At 39.6% G+C, this 23,517-nt stretch overlaps 1 protein-coding gene across 1 annotated transcript in view; it reads right to left on the reverse strand.

Moving 5' to 3' along the window:
- Positions 1-4,274: 4,274 nt before the first annotated feature.
- The window catches only part of LOC136763431 (acid-sensing ion channel 1C-like), a 50,448-nt gene continuing 31,205 nt past the window's right edge, over positions 4,275-23,517 (reverse strand). Inside the window, exons 6-11 of the mRNA XM_066717450.1 lie at positions 23,278-23,431; positions 22,656-22,747; positions 20,365-20,444; positions 19,506-19,577; positions 14,228-14,280; positions 4,275-4,411 (exon numbers count right to left, since the gene is read on the reverse strand). Coding sequence (XP_066573547.1) covers positions 4,333-4,411; positions 14,228-14,280; positions 19,506-19,577; positions 20,365-20,444; positions 22,656-22,747; positions 23,278-23,431 — 530 coding nt within the window. The 3' untranslated portion in view covers positions 4,275-4,332. The remainder of the gene's footprint in view (positions 4,412-14,227; positions 14,281-19,505; positions 19,578-20,364; positions 20,445-22,655; positions 22,748-23,277; positions 23,432-23,517) is intronic.

Raw genomic sequence — 23,517 nt, forward strand, 5'->3', positions numbered from 1 at the left:
CATCTGTGTGAACAGTCTTGCATCAAAATACAGTATATCCTGTATTACGTTCTTCTGTACAGATCTCTGGACCAGCTGATTTTGCCTGGATGTTTTTTAGTGGCTTATATTTCGTATTTTACATATTGTCAATCTCAGCCAACAAGCAGTGTCTAATAGAGTGAGTTTGAGGCCCACTGGGTCGACACACTCAGAGCATGATGTATTTAAAGAGCAGTAGAAGTACTATCACTGTAGTACTGCATTGTACAACAATAGTACTGCAGGGAATTTCTCCTGAGCCGAGTGGCGAACTCATTTCCATACCTGCCAACACTGCAAATGAAAATTTTTCAGTCTGTGTGTTTTATCAGCCATTTTGAAGGATACAGTAGCAGTTTAAAGGCTATGGTGAGAGTCTATGATTTGCTATTTGAGAGGAGTGGTTAGTGAAAGGTACAGGCAGCATTAGTGTACTTTCTTTGTAATGCCTATGTTGTTGTTTTTTAACTTTAATAATGGATTGCTGTGAAAGTTATCAATTGGGTCCAAGCAGGGTCTTTGTCCAGAGGTTTGCTTATCTCATTGTACCTGGGGAATCTCTCAGCCACACTCACACTTCAGTCCCGAACATGTGCTTTCTTAGTGTTTGTTTTCTTTTCTATTTACACGTGTGTAGTGCGATCTGTCTGCACAGTTCAGCTTCATGCTCTTCATCTCGTTTTCCAATTAGATAAAGGCAATTATTAAATGATCTGTTTGATCTGTGTAATTGATTTCTCGTGGACTGATTGTGATTGGCAGGTATGAAGTGAAGTCTACAGCTTTATAGTGTTTCCTCACTGATATCGTTGTCAATTGATTTTGGTTGTGGAACAAACCTTGTTGTATAGTATTGACACAGCTATGTGCTGAACAGGAACGTATATAAAACACAGAGTAAGTGCGTAGGAAACACAGTGTACAATCAAACGGACTCCTTTGGGTACAGAACTGGTAACACCATACTCCTCACAGTAACGTTTGTCGGGGGTCACCTGTTGGTTGCTCTCGTTTTCACAGTGATCGGTTGGCATTGTTAACCCCTTAATGGACAATCTGTGGCACTTGAAAGCTTGCCCTTTCGTGATACTATCCCTGCAGTTGGAAACATAACAGGGCATAGCAATGCTAGTAACTGCAGTGTGAGCTTCATTGACAGGTAACCTTCTGCGAATGTCCTGGATTGTGCACTAACAACACAGCAGATAGCAGTAGCTTTCTCCTTTCCCCGCCTCCTCAGTCCATTTGCAACAACAACTATAAAGAATGGATTGAGTTGCCTCTCAGCTCTGCACCTGGTTGGAGAAGGCACCTCATGTGGATGAAGGACAGAGGCAAGGGGGGGATCTAGGCTCTGATTGGGAAGGATAACATGCACTGACCATCGTCCTCCTGAGGAGACAGCCGCTCGGAGTTGGCTCTCCTCTCTCAACGAGAGCAGGAGTTTGGCGTTTCTCAGGGCTCGAGGCATCATCCACTGTAAGTAATGAGGTGGTCTGACAGCAGGAACACATTCATTTTTAATGCTTCTGTTTTGCTGTGTGATTCGAACACTGACATGAGCTTATTCTCCGAAAGGGAGGTGAGAGAATAAGGGACAAAACAACATGGAATACTTGAGGGTGGGAAACAAAAGAAAAATAAATTAGGAGACAGTTTCATGGCACTGAACTTGAGTGATATGATACATTTTCCAGAGTAAACTTCTGGGTTTTCAGGGTATTCTCTGAGCAAAGCACACGGCCATACTGTTTGGTAATTGACTGCAGAGACAATTAAATGAATCCGTGAACACGATCACATTCTCTGTCACTTAAGACCCAGGTCATGTTACATCAGGCAGAAGCTTGTGTTTGGACTTCAGCTCGAATCCTACAGCCTGGGGTCTCCTCTTTTGGTTCCAGGTTTTGCCATTTGCTGCCGGTGAGCAGGACCTCGCCGTGGCCGATCACAGTTGGCTGAGCGCTGCTGGGGGAGGCTGGGACAGTGTGTGCTGTCTCTGACCTGGTACCCATAGGACTCAACATTGTCTGTGGCAGCTGTGCCTCTCCTCTATCTGGCATCAGAGCTCCGTTGTTTACATTTTAGGATGGCAAATATGAAGAAACAAACAAACAGATGGCTCCGTTTTCTACATCTTGGAAGACAGTGTGTGTTGAACAACAATGGGATATTCCTGGTCGTTCTCTTTTTTGACACACAGGCCGATATTGATCTACACTGGAACATGTTTACAATTACAATACAAAAGCAATCAAGAAAACAATAATAAATAACCTCTGAGTATCAACCTGTCAGGTCCAGCTTCCCCCACATGTCTGGAACTCCATTCCTCCATAAAAAATTGACTATTACCTGTGTTTATGTCAAAGATGCATGTCCATATTTGAAAGTAAAGTGATATGGAAAACATTTGGGCATCAGTCTGGCCTGTTCTGCTCTCTAGAGTCTTGTGAGGGATGTGGGGTGAGTTGGCTCCAGCTGATGTTTCTTAAAGTAATAGGGCTTCTGTTGCCCTCTCTATGGATCTCAAATCATAAGCAGTACAATTGCTAAGACCTACTCCTTGCAAGAGCCAGAACACCTGGTCTATGCTATATATAGTAAGAAGCCTCTATAGTAACTACAGCCTATATAAGGGTAACTACAAGTCACACAATATGGTTATTGAAAACGCAAATAAAATGTTTTCATCATATGCCTGGCATTGGGAAACGCAACATGAACAAGAGGATTGTTTTGCAGTTCTCTCTCAGGCCCATTGGGTTTCTGGGCTTTCTATTTCTCTTCTCACCTAGTTGCCAATTGCAAAAGCTGTACCTGATACTCTGGGTCCTACCTAAAGGAAACCTACAATCGGTTACTGCTTGCGATTGGCTGTTTGTTGATTGGTGTGTAAAAAACACTGAATCGATGTGGGAAGGTGTGACACTTCCACTGCCATGTTTAAGAAATCCTGCATGTGCTTTTGAAGACTCAGCAAGGTCCTCATGGCATTGGAATAAAGCCTTTGAAGAGGGACTCTGTTGGCCAACCATAAATACACGATCGACCTTTTATTCCATTCCCCTGTCTCGACAAGACGACCCAATCCCACCAACCCTGGATGCTGTGCAGTTTTTCCCGGTCGGTGGCAGACGTTGATGCCCTTATCGTGGTATTGCTCTCAAACAGCAGTATTGGAATTAAATCATTATAAAGATGTACAGCATATCATACCTTTAATCTATGCAGTACAACTATACAAATATGATTATTGTCGAACATAGTGGATTACGCCGCAGTGATACTACAACACTACCATGTATTTTACTTTCGTTTTTTTCTTAAGAAATCACTATTTTCAGGGAGTGAAGTTTAAGAATTCATGTACCCCAGACTCCTTGGCCAGGATACTGCTGCTGCACTGCGAAACCCTTCCCCAGCTGATGCTCCAGACGTTTTAAAACACAGGGCGGTTATTGTCCAAGGCAGTTTTTCTCAATTACCATTACTTGGATACAGCAAAAATACTTCCACAAGCCGCCACACGCTCTGCTTAGCAGTTGCTGAGTTGCAGTCTCTCAGTTCCCACAGTGAGTTTTCTCATTTGGCAATTGTGCAGATTGATAAGCCTCTCGCCCGTAGGGGAACCTGCGATTGTCTATGTGGTGTTTCTTTCCCGCCGCATGACTCAATTGTCCAAAACCCAGGAGACATTCTGGTGGTTGGGTGTGTTTCCCGGTATTTTGTCCATTATCCTTTACTCTTTCTCTCTCTCGGACTTCAAGGGGCGAATTAAAAGTAAAAAAGAAGAAGCTTTATTGTTGTAGGATTGTTGGTGAAGCTGTCGCTATTTCACAGAGGTCCTGTTACTTGTTTCTCTTTCAGCACTGACGAACGTGGACTCCCTGCTCGTCTCAGAGATCCCACGAGGTCCGAGGCGCGCGAGTGGCGTCTGGTGTAACAGGATTAAAAACAGCCCACCGAGCACGGATGCCTGGAGGTGTCAGTTCAACCTGAGTTCTGTTTTGGAAGTTTATTTAAATTTTTGATATAGAATAGATTTGTATTCTTTTCAGGCATTGTTACTGTTTGCTATCATTATTATTATTAATATTATTATTTTAAATAGTTTTTTTAGCTTTTTAAGATATATATATATATATATATATATATATACACACATACATATATATATATATATATATATATATATACATACATACATATATATGTATATATTTATAACAGTTATTGTCACAGTTTACTGCCAACTCCTATTCCCCCCCCCTGTGGTTTTTCGTCAACAGGCAAACTCCTCGAAGTTGCCTAGAGTCGGGTGACGAGGTAGCATGTTCGGCGTGAATCCGAGACTGTCCGAGTGACTCCGGAGTGTATCACAGGTGCTCTGCAAGACAGGAGCGGGGGAGCGGGGTTAGGGTCGGGGGTGAGGGGTTGGGGGGTTCAATTCAGAGTTTGAAGGGAGGGGAATGGGGGGAAAAGCAAATCAGCAAAATCAAGGCACGTTCACGGAGAGAGAGCAGGGAGTTGGGAATGGATATATATGGAGGGGAGACAAGGAAAGAAGACAGCATTGAAAAATTGGCGGCAGAAAAGGCAAAGGAAAAGGGACAGATGGAGGGAGGGGAGAGGAGAGAGAATGTGAGATGAGGAAAAGGAAGCCAGACAATGAAATAAATGTGTCATGAACAGTTACATAGAAGCAACATACAGAATGGACGAGGAATAGTATTGGACGACGATTGGACGAATGATTGAATGAACCGTGTGGTTGAGAATGGGAAACGGGTTCAGATGGGAAAATAAGCGTAGACAGGGAGATTTGGGGTTTGAGGAGAGGGAAGATGCAGAAAGAAATGCAGAGTGGTTTCAGTTTCACACCGTGAGGGAGAGAGGGATGTAGGAGGCAAAAATGAGACCAGGGAAAAGAAAAAAGAAAAAGGAGAAACATGAAAGACAGGAAGGTAAAAAGGGAAGAGAAAAATATATATTTTTAGTTGTGTGCCTTCTACTGTTTGTTATAGTAAAGTAAGAAGTGATGAAACAGATATAGTATGATTTCCACAACGATTTTCCTGTCAGGCATACAGATATAAATGAGTCCTACAGTGTGAGCCAAGCTTGAGGTCTTGGACGAAGTGACCTGTCAGATCAACCTGCAGACGCTGGCTCAATCAGCAGACAGAGCCCCATTTTCACAGACACGTTGCATGCAGACCTGTGATGACATCACAAAGTAATGCATCTAGTGATGTCATCAGACACAGGTTCCATGGCAATGGCCTCCAAAAATGGATCAACTTGTCTTTTAACCAAAACAGATCCCTGATGTTCCAGCCGCTTATGAAGGAAGTACATATTCCTCTCCTTCCTCTCCCACAGATTGTCGGTGATTAATTTATACGGTTCAGAACAAAACACGTACTTCCCACTAAAAAAGCACCACAGGTCCCATTACGTGAAACCAAATCATGGCTTTTGTGGTTCTTTTTAGTTGCATACATGGTGTACACATCACGTGTCCTAGCATTGTGTTCGGTACATCCTCTACTGATTAAATAATAATCTTCACAGACAGGTATGGAATCCATTTTTAGATAATGACCTCCATTTTATCTCTTGCTCAGGCGAGTATTTTTGGTGGATGCTGTCTACTTGGTTTCAGAAGAGAGACCAAAAGGAAACAAAACAAAACAAGCAAACAAACAAAGAAAAATAAATCCCAACATAAAGAAAGCGCTATACGATTGAAGGTGATCTCTTTGATGTGACATCTAACAATGAACAACTGATGACAGGAAGCATTTATTTAATTTAAATAGAAGAAACTCATGAAATATAAGGATGATACAGCATAAAGATACAGACGGAAAACTACGGCAACACTAGTTCTTATACAGACCTTGTAATCTTAACTTATCCAGGTTTTATCTTTCGAGTGGATAATTATGATGTGGGCAACTTTGTCATGTTGGCTCTGCTCAATTATGAATCCTAACTAACAGGAAGGAAGGATGTGCTGACCGTCGTACAAGCTGCAGGTTTCTTGCTGAGCGCACTTTAACTTCCAATACTACCAATAATAAAAATCTGACTTTAAAATATTTCAAATCTTGCTTTATAAACTGTTCTCTCTGTTATTTTACTGTATTACCACACCAATAGTTTTTTACATATATGATACTAATTCCAAAACACAAACACACACATTTATACAAACACAATCACATATACTAACACAGACACAATATATATATATATATATATATATATATATATATATATATTTAAATACAATCAGTTTAATTTCATTGTGGCTTCTTGCATGTCCTAAAAATCAATTGGTTAATGGCCACTTTGAGATTTAATTAAATCAAAATCAGTTTTAGAACAAAATAATTTTAAAATATTTATTTATTTTCTATGGTATATGTCTTATGTGCTTTGTGCTTTTATAGAAATGTTGTGAGGTGCTTTGATAGTGATCACTACGACAGGTCGTTAAACAAAATCAAATCAAATTGATTTCTAACATTATTTATCTGATTATTTTCAGAATCCTCATTTTGGCCACCAGAGGGAGATACTGTATCATCATGTCATATACACCGATCCTCTAAAGACCTAAAACACTAAAACACAAACCAATATTTCTGTGCTGTTTCAACATCAGAATAAATACAATATACGATTTTCCTTTCTTAGACCTCTCCAGATCTGCACATCCTTTTCTTTTTATGATTTCACTGGATTACCATTTAAAATAAATAAAAATAAACCCACCTTGCTTCTAAATGTACGTATGACTGCTTATGCTACTATTTCTCAGTCAGTGCGATGATAGCCCACACATTACAGGGTTTATAGTGAAGGTATCAGGACAAACAGAGGAAAATTAAATTCCTCCATTTTATGCATATTTAGTGACACCCCATAAATATATTAATTGTTATAGTCCTGGTGTATTTGCTCTGTGGCAATTGGTGCCACAATTAATGGTCCCTGTTACCATCCTCCCCCTTGATTGTTTCAAACCAACGAGTAAATTATCAGCATAAATAAAACATTTTCTTTGCACAAATTGTATCCACATTAGAGAGACCATCTAAAGAGCCAAATCTTACCCACTTAACCTTTTATAATGGTTTCTACTTGTCAGATTCATCAGTGGACACGTGTAGGATGACATTTACATCTCCAAACCCACACGAAGAGAAAGAGAAGAACATGATTCTCTGCACATCAAACTCATTATGTGCTTTGAACATTTAAGAATAAATGTGTCTTCCATATGGAAATTGCATGGATGCCAATTTGTGTTATGGCACACAAACAAAACTATTATTATTATACAATCATTTCCCTTGCATAAATAACTGCTTCCAGTCTGTGTCACCTGGATTATAATTAGGTGTCAGCTGCAATAGCACATTGCATCATGTATGCGTTTAGAATATAATGTTAATCCTTTTCTAAGCTTGAACTTTATAGTTGTCAAATTCAAGCAAAGGAGATTAATACACATTTACATTGTGCTGTCTGGACCACACACCTCTCTATACACCACAGATGGTCTGTAGACACAGAAACGTTAAGAACAATGTACAGATATTCAGAATTAATTGAGCTCAATACAATACAATACAAGATTAAAAAATGGGAGGGTACAATACACCATCTTATTTAGATAATTTTTAGTAACTTGTACAAAGAGATCAGAAAAGCATTTCGCAAATAAGAGAATGATCGATGTTACAAGTTACCACACTTTTTAGTAAAAATGCTCAAATTTGACTTGCATTGTAACCCAACTAATCCTGCAAGTGACCCAGATGAGAAACTACTTCTATTGATCTAATCTAACAGGGGAAACATGTCTCAGATTAAATGCTCAGCACTGGATATTTTGTACAATATTGTAAAATTCTACATCACGATTTTAAAGTATACATCACGATTTTCAATCACAGAACAGCAGACTTAGAAGAAATGAGATCATGCTTAAGAGAAGTAGACACATGAATCCCAGAACGTAGATAAAACAGAAGAATATTTAACTATCATATGCTAAATATTGGATTAAATCGGTTCCAAAAACAACCAGTGCAACTGAATTTAATGATTCGGTGATGGAAAGGGTTTACAGCATTCCTTGGATTAAAGCAAGATCCTTTTAATCCTTGAATAATCTCAGAATTACAGAAGCGTAAGTGTCAGAGGGGTTTGAAGCAAAATAAACACATTTCCTTGGCATGTGGGTATGTTCCTCAATATATCCAAAGAATTGATGGATACTGTTAATTGGCCATCGACTAAGATCAAATTCCCATGCAAAGCTAATTTGCAAATGAAATATCCATGCACAGAAGTAATACAAGGCTGAGCCAGGTGACTATGAATCTATCCTTTATGTGTCTTGGGAAAATCTAAAACTATTTAAATATAGTCCCAGCCAATCCTCAGCTGAAGTCCAGTCATCTGATGCATGAAATGTCCCTTCTAGGTTTTAACAAAAAAACCAACACACAAAAAGACAATAGATAATCATTGATGTAGATTTCCTAATGGTTTAACAGTAATATTGACCACAGTGGTATATTATCAAAGATGAAGAAATATGTGTTGCCAGGGTCGGAAACTAACGCTAGTCCGCTAGCCCGAGGCAAGTGAATTTTTGGAGGGATTACTAAATTATCACTTTCACTAGTCCTCATGGCAAATGGAATCTGAGGAATTCTGATCATTATTTATGTCAGGAAAAAACCTCCTTGATAAGTGAATGGGTAGACTTTCCACTATTTGACAATTGTTGAGGATATCAGACTGTTTTCGTCCGATTATTATAATTTTTTTACGTAGTGGCACTTTTCATCGAGCAGGCCGCAGGCCTCCCTTTCACCACCGCCCCGGCCCAGATTCGTCCGCGGAAGAAATATAGAACGTTAAGCTCTTATCACTGCAGCACATCAACCAACACTCAATATTATTTTTGTGATCTAACAAACATACTTTATCTGAAATTGAAATAAATGCCTGCTTTATTCATACTCCTAAAGTCTATTCGCTTTGTTTTTGGCACTGAGCGATCGCGGCTTCAACAACGTGGTTGCCGTGTTGACATGCTGTTACAACCCAAAGGTGGACTATGGCTTGATTTTGAGCTGGTACGTTCGAAGACAAACCGGGACATTTGAACTGCTGCACAATATCTAATCCTGATGTTAACCTTCCTCTTCACTACAAACCTAATTAATGCAAGAATTGTCGATCTCCAAACTATAAAACTCACATTTCTGGATTTTAAGCTGCTGAATTCAGTTTCAGTTTCGAAGCGGGCAGGTTTCCCAACGGGGTGTGACATTACTAATTGTTGTTGAAACGATTTGCTGCCTGCTAGCATAGGTGGCGCTGTCTGCTTGACAACACGTGCAAGAGCATGCGTTTAGTCTATGTGACTTCTGTGTGTTTACGGTGATTCGCGATAAAGGGATGTACTTCTGCAAAAATGTGGCGGTATTTGGACGGGGTAAAACAGCCCAAGAAATGGAAAACCGGTGAGGAGGTGTTGCAATCGCGTTGACAGTAAGACAAGGAGGAGAGGAAGCGTGAGTTTCAACAGAAGTGCCTGACCCAATACGACTGGCTGGAACGGTACCCCATTCAACTCAGAGTCAAACCCAGCCTCAAGATGCGGTCAATTCTGAACCCCAAGATCAAGCACAGGCAGCCACTCGGTTCACTGATACTGTTATGTTTTGTAAGATATGTCAGGACTATGAGAAAAATGGGACATTTGTGACAGGGTCCACAATCTATGGAAACACAACCAGCATATAATAACTTGTTACATTTATGATACACTTCTTTACTTCTAGTGGACTTTAAATTTCTTTTGAGAGCCACAGCAATCACCTTTTATTAAAGCTGCACATGAAACCACACAGGGGCCGGTCTCTGTGGGTCAGCATGGCATAAACAGTTTCAATGCCACTGTCAATTCTTACACTCTCCACAATTTCATAACATCACTATTTATAGAACAAAATATACACAAGGGGATACATTGAATTAACTTTCCGGATGGCAAAGACAATTGTGTGAATTAAATGCTATTGCAAACATCAAATGGACAATCAATACCAATAATGGAAGCGTTTTCATTTCCTTATTTTTCTACAGTTGTTGCTTGGGAGGTCGTTGGCCATAAATAACTTTTTCTAGTTTTATATGGATTATGTCAATGCTAGCAACCAATTCTAATACAATTATAAACCAACCAAACAACAACAGAAACATAAAACACACAGCTTTCAAAGGTAATTAATTAAGCCCTAGAAAATGTGCACTGACCTCAGCGGACAATTGACCGACGTTCCTTGGCCAGTGCAATGTAACCACTGGATCTCTCAAAGGCCGTCAATGAGAGGCAAGATCTAAAGGCTGTCGGGTTTTTCCATTAAGGCATAAACTAGACATTTGCAATTTATTTTAGCAATGCAATACATTACTTAACTAGCAGGCATTAGTGCAAGTGAAAGGCAGTTCAGCAGATATTTATCAGGGACTTATGGATTCCAGCAGCTCACAAAGATGGATGTAGAGGCAGGTGTTGCTTTCAAGGGTTTAAGACATCCATTCTTCAATCTGATAAACATTGTCCGAGGTGCTGAGGACACAATATTATAATGTTTGTTTTTGATAGTAGACAATTAGTGACTATGATGTAAGGTTGCTGAGATGATGAGAGAAAAAAAAAAACCTTGCACAACAGTAAATCACACTGTATTGTGGGAAAATATAATTAAAAACATTAACAACTGTACTGGCAAAATTACTGCACAGTAATTAGAAAGCCCCACAATCCCTAATAAACTTAAGTAAAGAATGCCAAAGACTGTGTACAATAAAACAGAATGTACTGTCATATAAAATGTGCCCCCCCGAGTGCCCCGGACTGATGGAAGAAAATATTGCCTCGTTTCCACTCACTTAAACATCCATGCCGTGCCGGATGTGTCCCAGAGCTTTTTTTGTAAAACAGGCCATTGTGAAGTCTGTCCCCTTATGGGAGGAGCAGCGACTGTGGGTTTGGTTTATTTTGTTTTAAAAACAAAGACAGAGAACAACACTATGAGCGATACAGCCTGATGTGGAAAGGACTGTTGTGGCTAATTTATTTTTTCTGCTTTACATGATTGTAAACAGCGTAATAAATACACATTTCTGTTAAGAGATATTAGGAAGAGCTAAACATGCATAGACAACATTATATTCAGACAAGCATTATGTTACCGTAAGAAAAAGTTTCCATGTGCAACAATAACAATATGTATTTGCTATTTATTATTATTATTATTATTATTATTATTATTATTATTATTATTATTATTATTAATAATAATTATTATTAGATATGTCTTTTAAACAGAACAACGTGACTCCCTTAACTTATTAGTCTTTCTGCAGATTTGTAACTGCAAACAACACTGTTGTATTATTTGTAAGGGCAGGTTACAGTTGAAAAAAAACACACGTTTCACGATTAATCATACAGTAGCAGCAGCTACAATATAGCAGGTTACCTAGTTAACACACAATGTTGCTACAACGTTGTAGCAATGTAATTTACGTTGGCACAATGTTATACAATGTTGTGTCAATGTTGTGTTAGCTGGGTTATAATTTAACTAAAGTGTGCATGTTTCAGTCATGTTGTTTATGGACAAATTAACACATTTATTAAACCAGTGCTTGATGTTTTAAAGGGAAACCCAGATCTGCTGTATTTATTTATTCATTAATTTAACTTGTAAATGGACACACGTTAACGAAATCATGTTCGCATTCATGGTCACTGCGGATCTGTTGTACAAAAGACCTTCACACCGTCCACAGGACGACAGCCTGAAACACTGTCCAGTTGTTCTTAAAATATGAATAAAATCGGCTGCTACCTATCCTTCAGCTTATTTGTAACTAGTCACTGCACTGCACCGGTCCTGTGAAATCCAAGTTTTTAATACACTTGGATATTAATTGTAAGCAGTAATTGTTTCTGTATGTGGACTTCACTCCATGCTGCTATAAAACTGTAATTTCTTTGTCATCCCACACGGAAGATTGTATCTTCTGACATAATGTAGCTGATCTTTTCCCTGTCTGTTTACAAGTCAAGCACACATCTCCGCTTCTGAAAGAGAAGTATTTCCTTGGTGGGCGTGACAGACGCTTATGGTCACGTCTGGCAGCAGATAGTTAACTGGCTACATAACCTGGACGCATCCGGACGCTTAAGCCAGTGGAAACACCCATATAAGCGTCCAGGGCCGGACGCATCCACCAGTGGAAATGGGGCATTAGAAGACCTATGCTGCAATTGCTATGCATGCAGGACTGAAAAGCCTCTCTGAAGGTCTGAGCGTTCAGACAATGGTTTTAACCTCACCCTCTGGAAAACCCAGTGTATCAAGCACACATCTGCCCAGAATGACTGAAACAGATCATGTAGAAGCCCACTGTACTGCTCTTGAAAGGACAGCTCAGAGAAAAGGTTGGCTGGCGGAGCAGTGTGCCAGCATCCTTGCTCCCTATCCAACAGGGCAAGCTCAGAAAGCCTACATGGATCTAGATGAGGGGCACGCCAGCCAATATGAGATCCCCAAGAGGAAAAATCTGAGCTGGCAGGGTCTTACCACGGCAGTCCAGCCACAGCATTTGTGTATCAACCCGAGCTGCCTGCCCACCCACACGTTTAACCTGATCTGCCCTGCCGCCAACTGTCTGGAACCAAACATACTAGGGGTGGAAGCTGTAACAGAAAGACTGGCTGTGGACCATTTCATACAAGCACTGTGCTATGTCAGGAGGCCCACAGACAGTAGATGAGCACCTGGACTTAACTGAAAAACACCAGGCAACAATTGCTTTGCTGAAGGGTGAGAGAGGACTCCCTTGACAGGCAAAGAAAACAAAGGATGCCAGCTTCCTGCTTTTATGCAGGAGTCGGCCAATCAATGGAGTCCTATGGGTCAGGTACTTCCCCTGCATGAGTCATCTCTCAGGGCATATCACTTATTTATTTGTTGTGACTCAAACAAAGACACTAATTGTGGTATGCTTGTGCTGTGAGTGGCAACTAGCCCTTAGTGTTTGGGATGACAGTGATCTATGATCTTCTTCTCTCAGCAATACAGCAGCTGGTAACCTCTAGTCCTGACCTGTTGCACGGAAACACACTCTGGAAACGATCATTCTTCTGATAACTACTAGCAAAGTAACTGCATGGAAAATTACAATGGGAAGGGAAGTATTTAAGATGTCATGCTTTTTAAATCGGCAACCAATCACAGTGTCCGACAGCACAGTGCTCACATGCTCACCTTTCTGTCATCTGTTGTAGGTCTATTTCAGTACGTATTATAGTGATTTTTATAGAAATCTAATCAGAAAATACACACAGAATGCAAGACTTGTTACAGGTAAGAATTTGATACAGCTAGGAAATGCAGAACATTATATATCATACTGTGCTCTTAAGCCATGACAAATAATAAATACTAATAATGTAAAATGTATCTGACAAAAGTTCAAAAATTCATTGACACAATTGATTACATATAACAGATTACTTCCCTTGATAATATTTGCAGCTGACATTGCTTTGAAGTAATCAATGTCTTTACAATACCACGGTTTATAAAAAGCCGGTTTAAAAGAACACGCTGTCGAGGAATTTCATTGTGATCATTATGAGCACAAGACTTTGGACAGACAGGACTGACTGCAAGAGGTGAAGTTGTTCTGCCAGGGGGAACAGATGAACAGAGACAGGGTGAAGCCTGAACCACACTTTATATGTCACTTCCTACTCCCACAAAGCAAAGGTGGAAAAGAAAACAACAACGAAGAAAACAACAATCATAAAAAATATATATATATATATATATATATATATATATGCAGAAAACGAAAGTACTGGAAAACTGATTTCGACCATCATTGTAAATGTCTGCGTACCGTATAACTGTTTGGTTTTCTTTCTTTACTAAAACAAGAATGTAAAATAAAAGCAAAGACCCACCAAACCAGCTTGGATTGAAAGTGTTAGTTAATTAGTCAGGGTGTAACGAATGAGATGGTTCCTGGTGCGTCAGAGCAGAGAGAGAAGGTGGGAGGAGGCACTATTATTAATGGGGATCGCTACCTGGGGACATGATTAGGCGTGACACCAGGGCTGGTTGGGTTCTCTGGAAATTCCTGGAATAGACATGATGAAAAGAAAGGATGAAGTGACTGAAATAAAAATAATACAATGCAGAGATTAATTAAATAACAAGTGCTTCAAAACAAATTGGTCATTGGTTATAATGGATGTACAGCACTCCAGGACATGGGCTGAGAGACTGGAGGAGCAGACGTTCTCCTCGTGGCTGTTTAGTTATAGTCACTCCACACAATAACAGAGCGATACTGATCTGAATAAGACAGCCACTCGCCAGCTGTGACATCTCCCTGCCTCTTCTGTGTACCTCATTGTCATTCCCTGCTTGAATTTCCTTTTTAAAATAAAGGATACAGACTTTAGTTCAAGTAGGTTGGTTCTTCTTTTAAATGTCTTGCTTTCTTAGTTGCATATTGTGAAAAAAAATTATACTGATTATTATTATTATTATTATTATTATTATTATTATTATTATTATTATTATTATTATTGACGGTTCTTTTCTTTACTGGGAAATCACAGAGATCATCCCTTGGACAAGGTATCTATGAGGACTAGGGGCCTCTAAATCACAGAGCTGATACTGAGCCAGGAAATGAGATTAACTACGCTGCACCTATTTCAGGATGCCAGCCAAACTCCATGACTCGGTTCGGTGGATAATTCAGCGTCCGCAGCTCCCTCGAGCGCGGAGACAGACACACCGAGAGCAAGCGGTGCCATGAATAGCCTTGACAGATGAAGAGGAACTACTGTAACTGAGAAACGTGTCAGAGACATGATCGGGAGAAACCCTTAATTATGCTATTGTCTGATATCTGGTTTACTCTGCCAAGGGGGCGGCAATGGACGTATATATCATGGTATATATAGCATGTATCGCATATCTCTCTCTCTCTCTCTCTCTCTGGAAAGAACAGTGACCGGAAATGCACACCCAGATCGAAGTGTGAATGATTCACTACACTGAGAGAAGTGGCACCGAGGACCACCAGGCTAACATTTCCATTGAGGCCTGAAGTTGTGGCACGATATCCTCTGAATACAGTAGAGGGTGAAGAGAGGATTTATCTGGGCGGTGAGACTGGAGGGGCCAGCTGCTCTTCAGCCTGTCTTACATTAATTGCAAGCGGCAGCAGTGATGTTAAGTGGAAGAGAGCAGTAACACCAGGCAAAATTAATGTGTTTTTATTGTAAACTGACCATGGATGGGATAGGGATTAATGTCTAATAGGCAATCACTCTGAATGTTTTCCATGGAAGAGAGGATAATCTCTCCGTCCTTTTTTTCATGTAATTCTAGTCACAGATTTTGTATGCAATGCAGTTGTATTTAAAAGCTGTGAGAAAACGCACACTGATAAAGTCCTGAGTTTTAGTAGCTTCTGTACAGTGCATTGCATCTTTGTGTGGAAAACAGGTCTCAGTAGACACAGAATGTTGCATGTCTCCTTAATTAAGCCATTTCCCTGAACACTGTTTAGATTCAGCTGCACGATGGCTTCCCTCTAGTTATATTTCTGACATTTTAGCAGGGTCATGCAGATTTTAATTTACTAGCTCTGCTTTTTCCTCTTTGTCTCCTATTTTTAACTTGAGCATGTCCTGGAGTACAGTTATTGATGTTATTGTGAAGCTGTTAGCAATTAGAGAAGCCATGAGCCATGGACAAGTCTCTCCATGTGTGCGCGTGTGTGTGTGTGTGTGTGTGTGCGTGTGTGTTCTACCAAAGGAAACCAGAAAAATATAAAATGAATGAATTCACAGACTTTATAAGAATTACAATCAAACTGAAACGAAAGAAAGAAAGAAAATGACACGTTACAATAAGTGGTTATCCGCCATGGCTGGCACACTGAGAAGAATGTGGATTCATGAATACATTTCATAGTGGTTTCATGATCCTGAAGCCGTGATTAGTAAATAAAGTCATACACAGTCACACACACAAAATAAATAAATCTTATCACTTATTGTAACGTGTCTGGAACGGCTCACACTATTTGATCACGAATGCAAAACCCAGTGAATCAAATACTGACACATTAACAAGGAATTTCAGATGTATTAATTATTGTGGTAGTGCCTCAATAAAGTCAAACATATTAGAGGCATCCCTTAAACAAATGTAAAATAGGAATTCTACACAATCTAATCGATACTGAATCATGTATGGGGAGAATATATCATAATCATATTAAAAATAACAAAAGCAAATACATTAAATAAGGGGGAATATATTATAGTAACTTTCTCTTAGTTTAATACTAATAATTCTTTTAATGTTTGATAAGTATGTAGTATGCAGAAATTGTAAGAGGAATTCTGTCTTGTCAAGTATATTTTTAAAACCCCAAACAGATCCTGTACAAAGACATTACACTCAAGGCAAATGTTGATATTTAATATTCAGATACGCAGCAGTAAAGAAGTTCTGTCCTTGCTGTTAACGATGAGAATTCCTTCCAGATTTCTGTAAGGGTTTATGAGCATTAAGTTATGTTTTATTGTTTAACTTCCTGCAAATGTTCAATTTGTATGTATTCTACCTGCCCTGTAGAACTGAGTACAGATCCGGTGAAGACAGGGGTGAGATCACAAAGTCCTGGTCATGTTTTGTAATAATAATTATTATATTGAGAATATAAGAGCAGAACAATCTAGAGTATCCAGTGAAAACCAAGTACGAATAGGAAAAACATAATAATAATAATAATAATAATAATAATAATAATAATAATAATAATAATAATAATAATAATAATATCTTTAATACTGATAAAAAACAAAATAATAATAAATGAAATAAATACATAAAAGAATACAGACATTGACTGAAAGCAAATTAAAAGTTAGGTAAAGGGCAATATAATTATAGAAATCTGGAGTAATTCACCCGTTTACTTGATAAATACGATGAAGTGAGTATACTCACAACATCATACTGACATAATTCACCCAAATTATAAATTAACCGAGGGGACATTTTCATTGATGATCAGAAAAGTTAATAAAGCACATATTATGCACCAAGGTATATATCAATAATATGAATATGAATAATATTCTTTCCATCCCTATTATTTGTGCACCAACACTAGAAACCTATTCAAAGGATACGTTTTTTTTTCTCTTATTCATATATCCATTACGAAAATAATCCCAACACAAAAAACATCTGACATAATGGTGCACAATATTGGTGATATTGTTTGATTTTAACATGGTACAATCTAGACACAGTGTCCTTAATCTCTTCTCCTACAGTAATGTTCCCTCACTAATGAAGAGCTTTCTAAGCCTCTATTATAAGAGTTCAGACTCAAGTGCAAATCCTGGACTAATTGGCCGTCGACTCAAGAGTTCAGATCACCTGTTCGTTATTTAGCTTTTACAGTTTCAAAAGCGTCACATCCATGCAGTATCAAATACGAGATGAGATGCAGTGGGTTAATTTGAAACTATATCCTGAAAGCCATGTCTTAGAGGACCAACAACCAGCCCGTATGATAAACCCCTTCATCTCGTGCCAGGTCGCTCTCTCTCCCACCTTACCTTCAGGTCATCGGATTGACTTTACACTCATGTCACTGTTCTGCAGTCACACAGGACACAGACAAACGTTTGCATGCAATATCCAGGCATTGTTCTCCTTCGTTCCCTGATTTCTCCCCAAAGCAATGCAGGAGTTTGGAATATTAAACATCACATGCAAGACCATCACATCAGTGCTTAACGTTTTGTCCAGTTTCCTGTTTGGTGACATCCTTTTTCACATGTCCCTGTCAGAAGAGCACTGCTGTGATCCAAGCTACGGATGACGCAAAATCAGTCCATACAGTTGATCTTGTGCTTCTTCTGACGATACACTGTACAATGCGTTTAATTTTGCAGATTAAATCATGGATTGGGTGTCCACTGCTTGTTAAAAACTGTGGTGGTTATTTTAAGTCTCTTGATTTGATTTAGGGATGGTTTTTCAGGGTGAAAACTGGGGTTGATAGGTAGAAGTAGGTTGAAAAAGGATGGACCCAGTTAGGGAGGTTAATAACAGTGCCAGGAAAGAGTACGGGAAGTAGATTTGGCACAGTTGAGGCAGGCATATGAGAGAGGCAGAGAACCTGAAAAGAATGAATCCAAGCATACGGGGGCTGTGCCTTTCTGTATCGTAAAAAGCCTGGAACTATATTATGACACTTCTTTTGCCGAAACTATGAATGTGAGCGCATAACACATCACTGTCTAATGTTCCACAACAGAGTGCTTTTACAATCCTGACTCCCGTCTCTCTTCCCGGATTATTCTGAATATTCTGAATGGCATATTGTTAGTGTTGCTTAGCGGGCATAAGAGTGGGCATTCACCTCATACTAGAACAATATGAGGTTCAAACTTCTAGGTATTCTGAAGGTAGATGCAGTTTAAGTCAGAGTTATTGTTTTTTTTACAAAGCAGTACTGCATTGCCTTACAAATCACTGATTTTGGTTTACAACAACAATAAACACACACTCTGATTCCCCCTGTGATCATCTTAACCCATCTTTGTGTTAATCTCGACAGGGAAGTTGCAGTGTACAATATTGTGTGTGTATTCACCCCTTTTGACGTTTCGTTGATCTCTCTAAATGCCTTCTGCCCGATCTGCATCTGAAGCAAACTTTAAGACTGAAGTGATTGAACATGCAACACACAAACGCCCTCAATCGGAAACACATTTCTTCTTCAGGACTGAGCATGCTACAAGAGGAATAATAATAATCATGTAGGTGTTGCCATGAAAATACAGCAGCTGTGTTATGTTTAAAGAGCCCCCAGAAAATGGTGTCATGCCCCATACAGACACAGTGTTGCATGTATGCCTTACAGAAGTGCTGTACGCACCAAAGGGCTTCTTTCTCTTGAATTAAATATTTGTGATCTGTACTCCCCGAGATGCACACATATGGTTCTTAATCTGAATGAGTCCAATAGTGGCCACCACCCACTTAACGGATTCAAACAACAATAACTTAATCTATGATAAAGCACTGAACAGTATGTATGTAGGATATATGGGCTATTTTAATAAGATAGGTTTGTAGCTTGTGGACATTTACAGTCAGGTCAGCTGTTTTAAAGATGGCTTGAAGCTTCGTTAGAGAAATGCCTCTCAATGCCACGGTCCTGAAAAAGCCCTGAGTTTCCCTCACTGGTCTTCACAACCGTCACCGGCACATCCATCACCAGGGATTGATGGGGGTGGGGGGGTAGTTAGTTACCAGATTGTCGCTCTGACACCGTCGTGGTCTTTTCTTGCGTTTGAAGTAACCCAACACTTTGTCTTTAAATACCTATGAAAAATAACCAGAGGTCACATACAAATCATCCAAGAATAGTTCATGTTAAAAATAAACAATATACCAGTATATTTAAAACAACTGACATGCATACAAGTCTAAAACATGTTGTTTTGGTTAATATGATGGCAGAATGAAGGATCACATCTCCAGATCATTTCACAGTGCATTAAACATCACAGCTCTGCGGTTAACATTTCAAAGGCAGATGAAGCAGTTGAGGGAAAAAGCTACGGAAGCTGATTTCATTTTGGTACTATTTTGTTTTTTTACGTTAGAAAGCATTGTTTTTCCACAGTGTTCTGGATGTGAGGGTGTTATTTTAAATGTGGGAGAAAAGTGTTTTGGCCCTTTGTATGAGAGGAACACGATGCAGAATGAATCAGCCTTAATACACATTTTATTTTACTCTCTACCTTTTCTTAAAGGTCAGTGATTTTATTGTGCCTTTAAAATGGATACAGGCATATGATTAACCTTTCACAAATATACATTTCCAAGCAGGATATAATTGTAACAAAATAATAAAAATGAATAATAAATGGCATCTGATTTAGATAAATCGATTGAATGTGCGATAAATAGTCAAACAGCTGAAATCAAATCAAAGGATATAAACCTCTTGTTCAGCAGAGCATGTAGGAGATAATTTAATTGCTATTTTGGATGTAAGTTATTCATGCTGTCAGGCAATGGCGGGGCCAAAAAATAAACTGCCGTTTAAAATTTGTAATTAAATCTTAATGTGTCAAGAAATGTTTATAGATCGATCATTTCTTACCTCATACAAGTAGTCAAATATTTCTAATATTGTTAAAACACTGGCGCCAATAAACAATCCCATCTGACCCCCGATGTCACCTGTGGAAATAAGAAAGGACACATTACACTGGATTTGCTCGATATTTATGAGTTTCTCAAACTAGTTTCTCACTGTCCTGTTAATGTCAAAGGTCTCTATAAAGGATTGTGGGAACCTGGTGTTTTGGACGCGGTCACCTGAATAGAAGAACAGACAAGACCTGTCCGTATGTAATGTCCCTTTGTGTTGGTTGTGTAACTGTACTTAAAAATAGCCATTTAAAAAAAATGTTTTTACAGATACCTCAAACAGCTACAATTACCCTGACTGTATTGCAGTATGAAGGATAAACAGAGACAGTGGGTAAATCCCAGGCTCAGAAGATGACGATATACAGGCAGCTACTCAAGGCAACGGCACTGAGCTCCCTTACTCCTTCACCCAATATTCAAACTTCTTGACTCATAATTCCAAGGATACAAACCAGGAGTTCTCCAGAGAGGAGCATGCCATTGGCCTGGCACTGCTGGGTGGTGGAAGAGACAGTTGACTCCTTATAATTGCATATAGGATAATTGCAGACGTTTTATTGCACAGAAAACAGCTTGTCACAGTTTACAATAGTGGAAACATGCTTTGGTTAAATGCATTTAGTTTTAAAGCATAATTGGGTGTAAAATTGTGTGGTCCCGTTCACAATCTCTCAATGCTGTCACACCTGATCATCACACAGCACTGCAGTTCACTACAGTCAAGCTTAGACTTTAAAGACTTTTTTCATACTTAGTAGAAGAAAAACAAATCTATAGAGAGTTTAATTTTCCACAGAGTAGTGTGAACTGTTTTCATTATAACTCATTATTATTATTTATTTCTATGAAGATGTGAGCCAAAGAAACTCATCAGTACATTTGAGGCTCGATAGAAATGACAAAGAGTGAAATTATAACAATTGAGAGAAAATACGGTTCATTTTGTGCAGTCGTCTGAGCTATTCTGTGCCTGTATTTTCTTTTGCGTTGATGAGAAGCAATGTTTCCGTTGAAACAGGAAATTATTCTGTACTATATGTCAGGATGATTGACTGAGTTGTTGTTTGCCTGCAATAACATATTTTCCTATTGATTTCTGATTATTTTGGTGCTTCTGGTGCCGCAAACAAAAGAGCCCACAGTCACTGATTTATCATTTTAGGCTTTTGTCGCAACTAATAGCTGAAGCCCACTGTGCTGGTGATGAATGATTGACACGAGTCACAAACACACGTTCACCTGCACAGAGACTATATTGTCTCTGTTTTATATTTGAATAACTTGCTCCGGAAGAATGCAGACTCCGGTTCAGTGCATAACGTCACGGTGGCCCCAAGCCTATGCAATTACCCGCTGTACAAGAGTCCACTGTACAGCACACGTGAGTAACTTCTGTGGCTGTTCAGGGTGTCAGCTGTTCGATCTTTGCATTTTATCTCATCCCTCCTGAAGCAACAGGGACTGGTTAAAGAGCTGAGTTCAGTAATGCTCTATTCCCAATTGGCGCGTAAAAACAGGAAATATAATTGGAGATTCTAAAAAAACAGATATAAATTCTCCAGGTTCACATGGAGGTGCTTGTGCAAAACCAAATACAAAGTACTCTGATTTCAGGAGACACGCTGGCGGGACTCATCCTCCAGAGTTTTAGAGTTTGATGTCGGCTGAGTGGGAATCTGGGAAAATGAGTCATCTGCTCCCGCAGCGGACGTCATCTCGGTGCGGATAAAAGTGCCCATGCATTATTCAACTGCTGTGATATTCATCGCTTTCTCCCCGTGTTTCACAGCAGCAGGGCCTCCAGCACACGAACACTATGGCGTGCATCTCCTACAATAAAGGGCCTGGGCAGCCTCTCAGGGTGTCACACCAGTGCCGAAAACCACGTTCTATAAGCGAAAACAAGAAAACCTATCAAGAGCAAAACATCAGATCTGTACAGAGCAGTATTTAGCCTACAGCCCTTAACCAGAGAGGTCACGACTACTGCTATAAGGAGCTTCCTGGGATGCAACTCTGTGCCATTAATGAAGGATCCCAAGGCAGAAGTGCTCACTGTGTGGCTTAAAAGACAAAGCTCTGTTCGCTAAGTGACAGGCACAGTGGGACCCTACACATCTGCCAGGGACTTCATTACACAAGCACACAGCGCTCGCTTCAGTCACAATGACCCAGTAGACGTTTCTTCTTTCCCCAAAGCGGTTTTGCAGCGATTTTGAGAAGCGATATAAAACTCACCAAGCAATCCCGCGACTTCGTAAGCCTTCTTCTGCTCGATGGTCTCGTAGTTCAGAGCCTCGAAGAAGATGTCCAGAACTAATATATTCTCTCTGAAGCACACGACAGAAAGACAAAAGAAACACTGACATGGGAGGCTTGTATCGGAGTGCATCTCCGGCAAAATCTGTCAGTGTCTGTTGATTTTTATCTGTGTTTTCCTGAATCAAATTAAATACTAATTGCCTTTTTTTATTGTTGTGTGAAAGTATTCTACCTCTTTGCTCAGTTGCGTTTGGTCTGTGTTTTGCAGAAGACATTCCCTCTCTCTCTCTCTCAGTCCCTCATTCACTCACTTGGATTTCGCTTTCTGTCTTCACTTCACAGCCCAGTTAGGATTACATGGGCAGCAGTGTTGTGGGATGTTTTTAAAGCATTACATTTTGAGCTCCACAATGTGAAAGAGTAAATAAGAGGTTTCATCCATGCAGAGAAGTTGAGTCCTGAGTTAAGGTCTTTCAGTATCTCTGAGTATTCCTAAGATTTCTACAAAACTACTGAAACGAAACAATGCCTCTCGGAGGGCTGGCTCAGTCACAGCTCACTGTGGTCTGTGTGGGGGCTGGCTGTGGCTGTTACTCACGAGATGTACTGCTCGGTCTTGTTGAACTTCTTGGCCAGATACTTGGCCGAAGCTTTGCTGGGGATCTTCACCATGGAGAGCTCCTTGCCGTAGCGTGTCATATTGCAGGGCGTCTGACACACGCAGTAGTCATTGTCTTTCTCCACCAGGAAATCTAGGGAAGGTTCATCCCAAGGTTATTATTAAACATTTCACTTTTGAAAACCCAAACACGTTGATGTTTATTGTTATTGTTATTAT

Source organism: Amia ocellicauda, chromosome 2 (assembly GCF_036373705.1).
Source record: "Amia ocellicauda isolate fAmiCal2 chromosome 2, fAmiCal2.hap1, whole genome shotgun sequence".
NCBI classification, from domain to species: Eukaryota; Metazoa; Chordata; class Actinopteri; order Amiiformes; family Amiidae; genus Amia; species Amia ocellicauda.